General features: G+C 44.2%; 1 protein-coding gene across 1 annotated transcript; it reads left to right on the top strand.

Moving 5' to 3' along the window:
• Positions 1 to 871: 871 nt before the first annotated feature.
• mgat4b (alpha-1,3-mannosyl-glycoprotein 4-beta-N-acetylglucosaminyltransferase B) lies at positions 872 to 13,768 on the top strand. Its single transcript, XM_058060421.1, has 15 exons — positions 872 to 1,072; positions 7,370 to 7,549; positions 7,623 to 7,766; positions 7,865 to 7,998; positions 8,112 to 8,158; positions 8,358 to 8,471; positions 8,538 to 8,613; positions 8,680 to 8,794; positions 11,130 to 11,260; positions 11,338 to 11,445; positions 11,503 to 11,696; positions 11,773 to 11,851; positions 11,918 to 12,005; positions 12,962 to 13,074; positions 13,153 to 13,768. Exons 1-15 carry the CDS (start codon positions 979 to 981, stop codon positions 13,174 to 13,176), a joined length of 1,641 nt encoding a protein of 546 aa, XP_057916404.1. The 5' UTR covers positions 872 to 978; the 3' UTR covers positions 13,177 to 13,768.
• The last annotated feature ends 409 nt before the right edge of the window (positions 13,769 to 14,177 follow it).

Here is a 14,177-nt window from a genome sequence, read left to right as displayed (position 1 = left end):
GTGCTACGTAACGTCCGAGAAGCCCTTTTGCCCCCCTAATTTGGTTATATTTTCTATCCACTATGCTACAGCTAGCGCCGAGCAAGCGTGGTACGATTTTGGGAATCCCAAAATGTAAAGTGTCCCTAAAGTCACACTACAAACTTGTACTTGGGCAGTTAAGTCGCCATTATGTGACGTCATTCATGCGTCAAACAATAGCTGGCTTGCTAGCAGGAAGTATTGTGGCTGCATTCATTCAGGCTCGTAATGACTGTGCAAAGACAACACAGACTTTGTAAAATGAACTTATATTAATTTTGGAACTATTAATACCAATTTAATTGAAACATGACGTCATCCATACTGTTTACGATTGAGTTACCTTGACAGAACATGAATCCACGCCCCTTCTACATTATAACGTAATTTTACCTGTTTGTCCTTAAACTGCTCACTTCTGCTCCTTGCTTAGCTCATTTAAAAAAAATGAAAAAAATTCGATAACTAGTATTTACAGTATCGGCATAGTTGACGCCGATAATGACACGATACTCAGATTTTTCTAAATAATTGAATGCAAAATGAGATACATTTTAAAATTTGCAGAAATGTTAGGCGTGTCCTCTTGTCACACTGTTTTAGCAAAATAAAATTAGTGTTATAGATCTATAAATACAACAAATGTTCAAAACAAAATTAAAGATAAAAAAAAATAATAGTCTAATTACACTAGTATCGGTGATCTGATACCTGCTACTACATTTGGTATCGAGGCTCTCGATATTTGAATCAGTTTACCCCTCCGCCTTACCCCCCACCCCCCCGACACCGCCCCTTCATTCTCACTGCTGCTGCTCACACATCAACCCCACATAACCCCCCTCCCCTCGGCAATCTCTCTCTCTACCTGTCTCTCCCCCCCCTCATTCCCCTCTTCCCTCGGTCCTTCCCGGTCCTCCCCCCTCTCGGTGCGGACATGCTCCGGGTGGTGAGGAGATGAGGTTCCGAAATGTCTCCTTGACGCTCTTGTTGTTCGGACTGTGCGGGCTGGTCTCGCTTTCCTGGTACACCGCCTTCAGCAGCTCCAGAGGTAAGCGCACGCATGACACGCGTGACACCCTGTTACCCCCCCCACCCCCTTCCCACGTCGCTGTGTTGTGGATGTTTTGGTTGTATCTGAAGAGGAGAAAGAAGATGATGCTGATGTGAAGCTGCAGGCTTGTAGATGAGGGAGCGCTCGTTTTCTGATTCGGCGCAACCCACCTCGGTAATGAAAATAAAAGGGGAGCACTCCGTTCGTGTCAGGTGGTTTAGAGGAGTGCTGCAGGATGAACAAACGATGCTTCATGCAGGAATGATGGAGCGTTTGCTTTGTAACATTCCACGCGCCTGCAAACCCCCCCCCCACCACCACCCCCCCCAAACAATTATCCACACCATGCTTTGACCTCAGAGGTCATTGAAGGAGCGCTCGATTTGAGATGCTGCATGAGCCTGCAACGTCTCAGGTTCAAAAGGAGCGCTTGCTTTTGTCTCCAAAGAAAGTGGGCATGTATCAACACCACTTGGAAGTGGGGGGGGGGAGCGCTTGCTTTGTTCAAAACGAGACTACCCTGTGAAGAGCAACAAGTGCATCCAACAAGGAAGCGCTTGATTTGGGGTGATGCACGTGCCAATCGTTAGAAGCTCAATATCTAAGGTGTGCTTGGTTAATTGTAGTGAACATGCAGTGCAGGACTGGAGGTGGAATATCAAGACCCTTGAGGGTCACATGACCCCCGAGAGCTTTCAGTGGGGCGTCGGTTGCCTAGCTAGCTAGCGTTCAGATGTCTCCCGCTTGGCCTGCTTGGGCATGTCAGATGTGTGTAACAAGGTGAAACACTTTTTTTTTTAGGAGCACTTGTTTTCTGACCTAGCAAAATGAGTGCGACCATGTGACATTAGACGGAACAAACATAACTTGTAGTTCTGTGTGTTTGGACCAGCCTGAAGAAAGGAGGACAAGTTCTGACTGGTCTGCTCACAAAAACAAAAATACCCCATTTGGGTTCTGGCAGCATGTGTGAGGATGTCCATATATGGTCGTCATAAAAAACATGACCTAGAACATGTGCAGGAACACTGAAAAGATTTATCGTCATCTTCTGGTCCTTCAGCGAGACATGAGACCACGGGACAGATAGCGAAACCTCCCGGTTAGCCTAACATGCACAGCTGACTCATGCTGATGACATGCACACACACACACACAGCTGCGTGTGTGTGTGTGTGTATTCCATGTTTATCAAGGTCCATGTGGACTTTTAAACCACAACACACACACATGTTGTTAGCATGAACCATGGACGCAAACACTATTTGCACTGTCGATCATTGACACACACATATTTAAGGTGATGGTCACATGGTCTCAATGGAATGTAATCAGTGCTGTGTTCAGTGGCAGTCAGACAACTGAGCTCCTAAACAAGCTGACACCAATATAGACGTCTCCATTGTGTGTGTGTGTGTGTGTGTGTGTAGTATTAAATGGAGACATGTAATGTTCCTCTGGAGGCTCCTCGCTCTCGACATGACGACTTGTTGCTTCCTTCCTTGTTTTCCTGCCTCATAAAAGCTGCATGGAAGCAAACATAACATTATGGGATGTTCCATTCACGTGCATTAGAGGTGTGTGTGTGTGATGAATATTTCATGCGAGATCAGTTTTCATTGTCAGCAAGCGCACACACACACACACACACACACACGTTAACAATCACACTACAAACATTACACCTGACTGATCATGTGACCTCCTAGCTACTTTTGTGCATGTGCTGCTACATTTAGCACATCAGCGCACACACACTTTAACACGGCTCTGCACGCTATCAGTGTGTGTGTGTGTGTGTGTGTTTGAGGTATCAGCATGTGACTGAGTGGCTGCAGCATGTGACCGCGTGATTTTACATTTTTGGACTCGACCCTTGACTCGCGTGTGCGCTAATTAGCAGCAACATAAACGGGGTGCTTGTGTGGTGAAGATGATGACGATTTGGGTGGCTTGAATTGAGCAAGGCAAGATGAAGACTCAGCTTCCTGTGTGTGTGTGTGTGAGAGTGTGTGTGTGTGTGTGTTTCACTGTCTCCTGCCAAGCCACCATCTGCCACACACACACACACACACACACACACACTAGTAGTGTCTTCATGTCCTGGTGTTTGATCAGCTTACATGAGAATGTGACATCAAAGTGAGTGTGTGGTCAGCGTGCGTGTGCGTGCAAACAAAAACATTACAAATGTTCCTAGTAGCTCTCTTCGTCTTGAAGGGGTCTCTTCAAACTTTATGTGTTTTTGCGAGGAGGCGGAGTCAGTGGCGTGGCAGTCACCGGCCGTCTAAAAGTCGTCTTTGTGTCCTCTGGTTTCCACAAACCTTCTCCTTTACCAGCCTGTTTTGGTCGAAGGGCGGGGGGGGTTGGGGTCCGGGGCCTCAGGGGCCGCGAGCCGGGTAAAGGTGACATTTAATTAACAAATTAAAATTAAAATCCATCAACAAAATGCATTTAAACACATGTGTTAGCTTGATGCTAGTTTACGTTGAAAATCCAATATACGCACTCAAAACTGCATCTCAGCTTAGTCATGTCGTTGAAAAAGCTTATTATTCGCAAGAACTTCGGCCGTTGAAGACATATTTCTTTCCCTTTTTTGTGCATTCTGTCGCGAGAAAACTAGTTAATATTTGCTAGCTCAAGCCCTGAACGAGCAGACAGAACTAGCATAAATCTATGTAACAATGCGCCTCGAAAAGAAGTTTGGGTCGTGTTTTAAATCGTCAAAATACGGCAACATACTGCCAACATTGTTAGGTTTTTTTTTGGAGGGCTTCATAGTCAAAATAAGTGTGTCCCAATGATGTGCATTGTTAGCTAGCTCATATTAACTTGTTTTCTCGTGCTAGAATGCACAGAAAAGGGAAAAAAGAAATGTGTTCATGTTTCACAAAAAGATTGATTCCTCCAAAATGAGCAGTTTGCCTTTAAATTATCTTTGTAAAAAATATTTTGACTTTCTTCCCATAATATTGTAACTTTCCCGAACCTATTTTTCCAAAAATGACAACTTCGTTTTGTTTTGTTTCTCAACATATTTTTCAGTAATATTTCAACTACTAAAATGATGTTATTATTACTCATAATAGTGACTTTTTCTCTTTTTTCTTTTCGTATTTTAACTTGTAAAATTCAATTTTCAGCTGTTTTTCAGCTTGTTTTTTTTGTTCTCATAGTTTTGATTTTATTCACCTAATATTTTGTGCTTTTATTTTTATACTTTTTCTACATCCTAAAAAAATGCAGTTTTATTTAGTTTAGTTTTGTTTCTCATAATACTTTTCTTTTGTTCTATTTCAAGTCTATGCTACTAAAACGACGTTACATTTCCTCATAATATTGTGAATTTATTTTGATAAAATTGCGTTTTTTCTGACTAGAATATGACTTTATTCTCGTAAAATTACATATTTTGACTTTTTTTTCCCCAACAATTTCAACTTTCATCTTATAAATGTGAGGACCTTATTGTAGTATGGTTACTTTATTCGATTTTGTGACTATTTTGACAATTTTCCAAAAATTACAACTTTAAGTATTCCATCTCAGACCGTCGAGTATCAATAGGCACAAAAAATCTTTTCAGAATAAAAGCACATGATTAAAACCCGCCAATAGTGCATGTAAACATAGCGAGCAAGGTTCAATGCCGGCATTTGTGGACCCAAGCTCGACCCTCAGGCTGCTTGAGTGGACGTTCAACAGAGAGCATGTGTTCTCAGGCTCGGCGCCGGCCGAGCACTTCCTGTCAGACAAGGCCAGCAGTGTGTGCCGCCCGCCAACACAACCTCGTGGCTCGCTGTCGGTTTCTCGCCCTCAGAACCGGACCAGAGTCTGCTGGAGTGATTAGTGGAGTGCAGGGAATGTGAGTAGCGGAATCCTGTGGATTCATACGGGAAGGCGTGTCAGCTGGTGGGCGGGGGCACAGTTTTTTTTTTTTTGGATGGGGCGCACATGACAACAACATCTTTATTTTGGCCTTCAGCTTCTGTAAGCACAAGCATAAGCCCCACCCTCTCGGCTCTGCTCACACCGTGTTGGCAAATGTACACACAGGAAGTTCATGTGAGCTGCTTCCTGTCTCTCGGAGTTCATAGGAAGTCTTCTTCTGCTTTCATCCTTCACCCACTGCGATATGTTTTATGTTTAATTGATGATGAGCTCCCATAAGCTGATGTAGTATACAGTAAGTGTGGATGGAGAGCTCATCACCATGGCAACTGCAGCTTATCGACCGCCCGGCCGGAAAGGGTCAAGGTCACGCAGGGAGCAAGTGCTTTTTAACTTCAGCAAACCACATGATTTGACCTTTGAACCCCAAATACATGTGACAGTGTGTTTTATTTTTTTACTCCAACATGGCCGCCACCATCAAATGTTAACGTGTCAATCATCTCTGATGCATGCTGTCACCTGACACCATGACCTCATAGTGTGTGTGTGTGAGTGTGTGTGAGCTCTTGTTTCAGTCAATATGTGTGTATGCATGTGAGCGCCTGTGTGTGTGCGTGCGTGCGTGCGTGTGTGTGTGTGTGTGTGTAAGACGATGAGCTCACTGACTCGTTCGGCAGTGTGGACACTTGCTGTCAATCACAGCAGGACACATGACACGATGCGTTCAGGCTCACAGGAAAGCACGGCTTGTTAGCAGGAGGCTAACAGTCAATGGTGTGTAGTAACCATGGTAACCAGGCGCCATGCCTGTGTGTCCACATTGTTGGACATTCTCAAATATCCCTATCCCCCCACCCCACCCCAACCCCCCATGACCAAACAGAGATGCTTGGTGGTTGAGTGAGACTTTAGTGTGGGGAGGGAGTGGGTGGTCTTTCCATTAAAGATGATCCGTGGGATTAGTGGACTTTTTCATGCACTTCCAAGCAGCAGATGTGGATTTATTTATGTTTTTTTTTTTTTTTCTACCTGTTGATGTGGACAAGCTGTCAGTGATGCGCTCATATTTGTATTTAAGAAAAAGCTTTTTAAGCTGCTTTATTGTTATTAATAGACATAAATATACACAAACTACCACTTTAATCCTCCTATATCCATACATTAATCCACATACATACACGTATGTCACACAGCATGCATCAGGGGTGTCCAAAGGAAGGCTTGTGGACCATTTGTGGCCCATGGCTAGGCGTGTGCAGTATCAATTTGATTTAAAGCGAATACAGAGCCAGTAAACCTCGGATATATCGGACTCGGATATATCGGAAATTCGCTCACAACGGACAGATAAAAAAGAACCAATTTTTCTGTAATGCATTTCCAATAAAAATTCATTGCATATATCGGATTTTTTATAACGGATTTCGCCTATTTCGGACAAAATCTCCAGTCCCGTTCCACTGCATTTCCATTAAATTTCCCTCGCATATATCGGATGGCCGCATCGTGGCGCTCCGATTCGCCGAATCGTGACAGGCCGCTATACGACGTCGTTTGCAGCGTTTGCAGCGTTGCCTGCGCGTCCAGGTACATTGGAAACATAGTCAAGGAAGTGCCTTTTTATAACGGATAAAATCCGATTTACGCATATATCGGATTTATATCTGGTATAAAACGGACATTTTCCGGTATACGCATATAACGGATTTCGCTTATATCGGAAAAAAACAGTGGGAACAATTGAATCCGATATATCCGAGGTTTACTGTATTTGCTTTTTTATTATTGACATATTTTGTCACACTCACATTCATATAATATGAACATATTACATATATGGAGTCACTAATTAATCTATCATGGATGTTTTTGGAATGTGGGAGGAAACCGGAGTTCCCGGAGAAAACCCACGCACAGGGAGAACATGCAAACTCCACACAGAAAGGCCAAGCAAAGAATCAAACCCAGGTCTTTACCAATCTTCTGACTGTGTGGCCAACATGCTAACCACTCAGCCACCGGGCTCATTGTCCTGCTGCAGAACCCAAGCTGAAGTTCACAGTTCAACAGATGGCCGGGCATTCTCCTTCAGGATTTCATTCATCACAGCAAGTCTTCCAGGTCCCAAAGCAGCAGAATAGCCCCAGGTCCATCACACTACCACCACCATATTTTACTGTTGCTATGATGTTCATTTTTTGAAATGTAATGGGGACACACACCTTCCAAAAAAGTTAAACAGAGTATTTTCTGAAAGGTCTTTGGGATCATCAGTCATCTGCTTGTGGTCCAGGTTCTGGTCTATCATGCAGTCGGAAACCGGAACCAGAAGGTGCAATGGCGCCCTGACGTGTGCTGCATGTCAGTTATACTGTGTTGTTGTGTTTCCGCCCACAGGAGATGTGGTGGACATCTACCAGAGAGAGTTCCTGGCCTTGAGGGAGCGTCTGCACTCGGTCGAGCAGGAGAACCTGCAGCGTTCCAAAGAACTGAACGTGGTCCTGGAGGAGATCAAGCGGGCCATCGCGGAGAAACAAGTGCTGAGGGACATCAACAGAACCTGGAGCAGCCTCTCTGGTGTGGAAACACTCCAGTCCAGTCATCTCTGATACGTTAGATGGTCTAATGTGGTCTTCATGTGTGTGTTCAGAGGAGACCAGGTTGAAGTTGTGGAACGTGAGCAGTAGTAAAAACTTCCTCCAACTTCCTTCGGTCCTCCATCATCTTCCTCACTTGATCCACAGGGAAGACAGTTTGCAGCCCGCCGTGCACGTGGGCCAAGGACGCACTGGAGGTCAGCGTGTGTGTGTGTGTGTGTGAGAATTATTGAATGTATGCAGTCATCTTGACTTGTGTGTGTGTGTGTGTGTGTGTGTGTGTGTGTGTGTGTAGTCTCCATAGTGATGGGCGTTCCCAGCGTGAAGAGGGAGGTCCACTCCTACTTGACGGACACGCTCAACTCACTCATGTCGCAGCTCAGCGCCACTGAGAAGGACGACTGCGTCATTGTCGTCCTCATCGCCGAGGTCAGTGTGTGTGTGTGTGTGTATTGTAAAGGTCAATGCTTAAGCTAATGAACCAACACACACACACACACATGTGTCTGTTTACTAACTCGACCCTGTGTGTGTGTGCGTAGGCGGACCACGAGTATGCCATGAGCGTAGCGGACAACCTGAAGCAGCTGTAAGTGTGCCTGCATGATGGGATGCTGTTACCGTGGCAACAGACGTCTTCACTTCCTGTGTCTGATCTAATGTTCTCTGGTGCCTGCTGCTCTTTCATCATCACTCTGTGTGTGTGTGTGTGTGTGTGTGTGTGTGTGTGGCGTGACCACCTTTTTCGTCTCTGTTGTCGTCATGTGACTCTTCTTCTTCCTCCTCAGCTTTCCAGCAGAGATCCATTCGGGTCTATTGGAGGTGGTGTCTCCATCGGTCCACTTCTATCCAGACTTCTCCCGCCTCCGAGAGTCGTTCGGGGACCCGTTTGAGAGAGTGAGGTGTGAAACGGTAATTTCACAAAGTCATCTTCAGATTTCTCCATGGTCATCTTGTGATGTGTCCAGGTGGAGGAGCAAGCAGAACTTGGACTATTGCTTCCTGATGATGTACGCACAGTCCAAAGGCACCTTCTACGTACAGGTAGGACAGGCTGACCTTTGAACCCTCTCCGCCGCAACGGCGCTGACCTCACCACTTGTGTCTCAGCTGGAGGACGACATCGTGGCGCGGCCTAACTACTTGACCACCATGAAGAACTTTGCTCTGCAGCAGCCTTCAGAGGAGTGGATGATTCTGGAGTTTTCTCAGCTCGGTTTCATCGGTGGGTAGCCTTTTTGATGTTTGATTGACAGACTGTCATGCACTGAAGGAATGCCGAGGGGGCTACTTTGATACATTTTACACATTAAAGATGCTAAAAGCAATCCAAAGTGAGTCAAAATATGCAGAACACTCTGAAGAAATGCCCCTAAGGTTACTCCTGGTTTAACCCTGAAGAAGCCAGAATACTTTAAATGTTCTAAAATGTTTCCTACACAGCTTTGTGCTTGACTTGAAGCCATTAAGTCCCTAAGTGATATATAGAAAACATTTACGAGTGACTTAATTCATATAAAGAAACGATGAAACATTTTGGAGTGTTTGTCACATGACTATGCCAATATGGCTTCTCCAACATGGCAGTGTGTCAGGTAAGCTAGCTCATTCCCAAAAGCCAATTTATTGTTATTATATGCCGGTAAAGCTCATTTTCTATGCTGTACACACTGTCAAACATTCCAGTTCAACTATTGTTGCTATTTATATGATATAAAACAAGCTATTTTGGAGCGTCTCTCAGGTGACTATGCCAATATGACCTCTCCAAAATGGCAGCGTCGGGTAAGCTAGCTCATTTACAGAAGCTCATTTTTTGCCATTAACGCTCCTTTTAAAGCCATTTAACAATTCCCACGCATGAATAGGGTGCCAACATGTGACATGTTTTTTGTCAATCAATTCATATAAAGCAAGCAGGAAACATTTTGGAGCGAGTGCGAGTGTGTAAGAGAGCGAGACCTAATTCACGAGGTGTCCCCAAAATGGCAGTGTGTCAGGTAAGCTAGCTCATTCCCAAAAGCCAATTTATTGTTATTATATGCCGGTAAAGCTCATTTTCTATGTTGTACACACTGTCAAACATTCCAGTTTGACTATTCTTGCTATTTATATGAAATAAAACAAGCTATTTTGGAGTGTTTCTCAGGTGACTATGCCAATATGGCCTCTCCAAAATGGCAGCGTCGGGTAAGCTAGCTCGTTTACAGAAGCTCATTTTTTGCCATTAACGCTCCTTTTAAAGCCATTTAACAATTCACACGTATTAATAGGGTGCCAACATTACAATTCAACTGCTATATTTTTTGTCAATCAATTCATATAAAGCAAGCAGGAAACATTTTGGAGCGTGTGCGAGTGTGTGAGAAAGAGAGACCTAATTCATGAGGTGGCCCCAAAATGGCTGCGTGTCAGGTAAGCTAGCTCATTTCCAGAGGCTCATTTTTTGCCATTAACAGTCATTTTAGAGCCATTTAACAATTCTCAGGCTTTAATAGGAGTCAAATGTTCTTGCTAGATTGCTAGAATCAGTTCATTTAAAACAAGCAGGAAACATCTTGGGAGTGTTTGTGACCCAAAATGGCAGTGCGTCAGGTAAGCTAGCTCGTTTCCAAAAGGTCATTTTATTGCCCATAAAAGCCATTTTAAAGCCATTTAACAATTCTCACGCTCTAATGGGATGTCAAATATTAGGCCAATTCAACTGTTCTAACTATATTTCTTCAATTAATTAATATAAACCAAACTAAGAAAATATGACTAATAATTAGCTTTAAATTGCCATGTAGAGCCAAATATGACTGCTTCAATTATTTTGATTGACATATGTTCTTTGCTTCAATTCAAAGTATAAAAAAACGTGTCAATTTCTTTTGAAATAAATAAAAATTTTACCATAAATATTGTAACATGTACGTAACATCACACATCTTTGACATGAATTAGATTTTAGATGTCTTTTATGTGCTCCACTTGCTCTGTGCGATCCCCTCGTCATTTTACTTTCAGCGCTAATGGCTTCTTCGTAGATTGGGCTCAGAGGCGTGTTTGATTCGCTCATCCTCAGCTCTCAGGGACTTGTTAGATACAGCTGAGCAGCAACAAAGCCTAATGCTGTGTGTGAGTCCGTACTTTTAATTTGAACATTGTCAGGTCCTGCTGTTACCGTGTTTGTTGTGTGCAGTTGCCATGGTTACGTGCTATTTGTTGCCTGCGAGATGACACGACAATGACACGACACACTGACTCTGACTCACCAAGCAATAAATAGATTCAACGCAGAGGTGTTGAATTGAAGAAAACAATGTGTTGTATTGTGGGTAGGTTGACATGGAGTTGTGTGTGTGTGCCTTCGTCAATCTGCATGTGATAATTTAGTGTTCTTCATCTGCCTGAGAGCTGCTTCTATCATGAATCCAATCAGTCCTCTGAATGGACAACACGGGGTGGACACATGTCCAATATGGTCATGATTTCGCCTGAAGACTGAGGTCTGGTCACATGCCTAATAAAATAGTTTTGTGTCTACGGGATTCTAAGTTGTGTGTATGTGTGCGCAGGTAAGATGTTCAAGTCTTCAGACCTGTCCCTCATCGTGGAGTTCATGTTGATGTTCTACAAAGACAAGCCCATCGACTGGCTGCTGGACCACATCATGTGGGTCAAAGTGTGCAACCCTGAGAAGGACGCTGTAAGTTTCTTTTTCCAAGTACACAAACAAGGAAGCGTCTCACACTCATCAGACGCCTTTTTTCTTCTCGTTCTCAGAAACACTGCGACAGACAAAAAGCCAACCTGAGGATTCGCTTCAAGCCGTCCCTCTTTCAACATGTCGGGACACACTCCTCCCTAGCCGGAAAAATCCAGAAACTCAAGGTGAGGCTCTGAGGTGACTTGAGTGGGCAGCAGTCACATGATCTCCACTTTATCCAGGACAAGGACTTTGGCAAGCAGACCCTCCACAAGGGACACGCCAACCCGCTGGCTGAGGTGACCACCAGCCTGAAGACCTACCAGCATTTCACCCTAGAGAAGGCCTACCTTGGAGAAGACTTCTTCTGGGCTTTCACCCCCGTGGCTGGGGACTTTGTACGCATACGTTTCTTCACGCCTGTCCGCATTGAGAGGTTGGTACCCCACAGTGACAAAGAGTCCCTGCAACGGGACCAAAGTCTCCTTTTTCACCAATGTGTCTCTTTTTAGGTACTTTTTCCGAAGCGGAAACATTGAGCATCCGGGAGACAAACTCTTCAACACGTCTGTGGAGGTTCTCCCGTTCGATGTGAGTCTCTGGATCGAGTTAGCAGATCTTTGATGAAGAACGTCTCTGATGTGTGATGTCCTCTAGAACATTCAGGCAGACAAAGAAGCCCTGACTGACGGGAAGGACAAAAGCCAAAGATACCATCGCACAGAAGATGGATTCATCAGAATCGGTACTACCTTCTTAGTCTGCAGTCTCATACATTACAAGGGCGTGGTTGTCATTGTGGAAGAACAGCTGGGGGGGCCAGTGGAGATTGTGACCTGCTAAAGGACACAGGAAGAAACCATCAGCATGAACTAAACACATTTTAATGGACTGATGGGCAGAAGCAAATTGATTTTTATTGCCTTTTATTATATAAGATAATTGCCTTCTAATGTCACAGCGCTGTGTGTGTGTGTGGGGGGGGGGGTATGGTTGCTGCTCGGCAGTGGGCGTCAAAAGCAATAAGACGCACATTGCTGTGTGGACGATTGCCAGATACCAGGAGAATCCCATTAGCGCTCACATGCTTCCTGACCACCTCACACAGGAAGCACATGGATCACCATGGATGCTGACACCACCCCGCAAAAAAAAAGCCCCCTGACGCCCCAAACAAACACACCAGCTTTACTTTTGGACTTTGTCAAACATGGCTACACAGTCAAAACACAGGCAACTGTTTGTCTTTGACACACGTAAACGAGAACTCATTTCTCAACCCCCGACATCACTTCCTGTCCGCCACATACTGTTCTCCCCGTAGCACCTGAACACGTTTACAGAACACATACAAGTATGAGTCTTATTTATGTCTTAAGATGCTTATTTTATGTTATTTAGTCTACTATATTGGGTTATATTAGTGTAAAGGTGACTCTAGGGGTGCTATATCATGTCTAGAGGGCTCTAATGTTGGAAACCATATTTGTGTAAATGAACAGGTTTCCTGTTTTCCAACTACAGAAATATATAATGTTTTTCCGTCCATCATCAGTCACTTGATAGTTTAAAATGTAACACCCATGCAACGTTACAGACAATGCGACACTGTATGTCTTGTCGTAGCGGTCTCGGATTGCTTAATAAGAAATCCCCCAAAAAGCCAGCAAGCTAAGCAGATTTATTGATTTTCTCTTGTAGGAATGTTCCAGAAGGGCATTGCAGAGGGAGAGGTGGATCCAACCTTTGGGCCTTTGGAGGCCATGCGCCTCGCCGTGATGACCGACTCTCCGGTTTGGGTCATCCTCAGTGAGGTGAGACGGCTGTAATGAGGCCCTGCTGTCACCACCTCAACAAGCCTTGCATCATCCTCACATGTCCTTCTCTGTCAGATCTTCATCAAGAAGGCCGAGTGAGGGTCTTCCTGCTCAGTCAGCCTCCGCCTGAGTGGTCCCGCTCGCCGCCTTCCCAACCACGGTGCCACAGCGCCGCCGTCTGGTGGAGCTTTGCCACTGCAGGAAGAAAAGCTCAGCAGCCAGACAGGCATGAGGCGGACAGGAGGACACACTAAGGAAGAAGCAAGGCGTGGACACACCACAGTCATCTGGACGCTTAAGTGGCGAGGCGCCAGCGCGTGATGATGAAAGTGTTTTCTCCAACTGGCCAGGCCTGTTTCCAGTAGGAACGTGAACATCACCAAAATGACATGTGCCTTATAGAAAGGGTCGCTGTGGTTCTGGAAAGCCTGGAGACATCCTGCAGACATCCAGCCCGTCACTAAGAAGTGCTCTTCGTGAGATCATGGAGGAAGTGAGATGCTATCTCATCCAAATGCGATTGGTTCTCTGCTTCAAGCAGAGATGATCACATGACAGCATCAACAAGCTCACAGTTAACACTCGCACAAGATGCTACAAATATACTTACTGAAAGTACTTTCTGTTGTCTTTTCATGTCTATTTTCTTGCCACATCCATAAAATATTAACTATTAAATTATGTGTCATTACCAGTGACTTGCAAACATTTGTTTAGTAGATAATCATTTCATTTGGGGATTCTGGATTATCTTCTCAGGCAGATAATTTGCTTTTAAACAATTGGATTTGATCTTGAGTCAAATATTAATTTCTAGAAGCAATATTATACTACACTGTGAACTCCAGTTTAACAAGGGGTGTGGTTACTAATTGTGTTTTAAATGAAACAGGAAGCAAAGAAAATTAAACATCACAATATCTTAGGACATTTTTTTCAGTATTTGTAAGCTTTCAGTTGAAAATACTCATTAGAAAATACAACTTTTTTTCCTCACTTGTAGTGCAGACACATTATAATGCTAATGCAGGTTTTCTTTCCAATCGGTTGAAAAAGCAGGTGATTTTACTGATCAACACCTCCTTTAATTTTAGGCAAGT

This window comes from Doryrhamphus excisus, chromosome 2 (assembly GCF_030265055.1).
Source record: "Doryrhamphus excisus isolate RoL2022-K1 chromosome 2, RoL_Dexc_1.0, whole genome shotgun sequence".
Taxonomy (NCBI): Eukaryota; Metazoa; Chordata; class Actinopteri; order Syngnathiformes; family Syngnathidae; genus Doryrhamphus; species Doryrhamphus excisus.
The sequence above is the reverse complement of the archived record's forward strand: the minus strand, read 5'-3'. Positions and strand labels throughout refer to the sequence as shown.

Coding starts and splice junctions, on each gene's coding strand:
- mgat4b (XM_058060421.1), top strand. CDS start 979: ATGAGGTTCCGAAATGTCTCCTTGACGCTCTTGTTGTTCGGACTGTGC. Junction 11,261..11,337: donor GCAACCCTGAGAAGGACGCT/GTAAGTTTCTTT, acceptor TCTCGTTCTCAG/AAACACTGCGACAGACAAAA. Junction 12,006..12,961: donor AGATGGATTCATCAGAATCG/GTACTACCTTCT, acceptor TTTCTCTTGTAG/GAATGTTCCAGAAGGGCATT.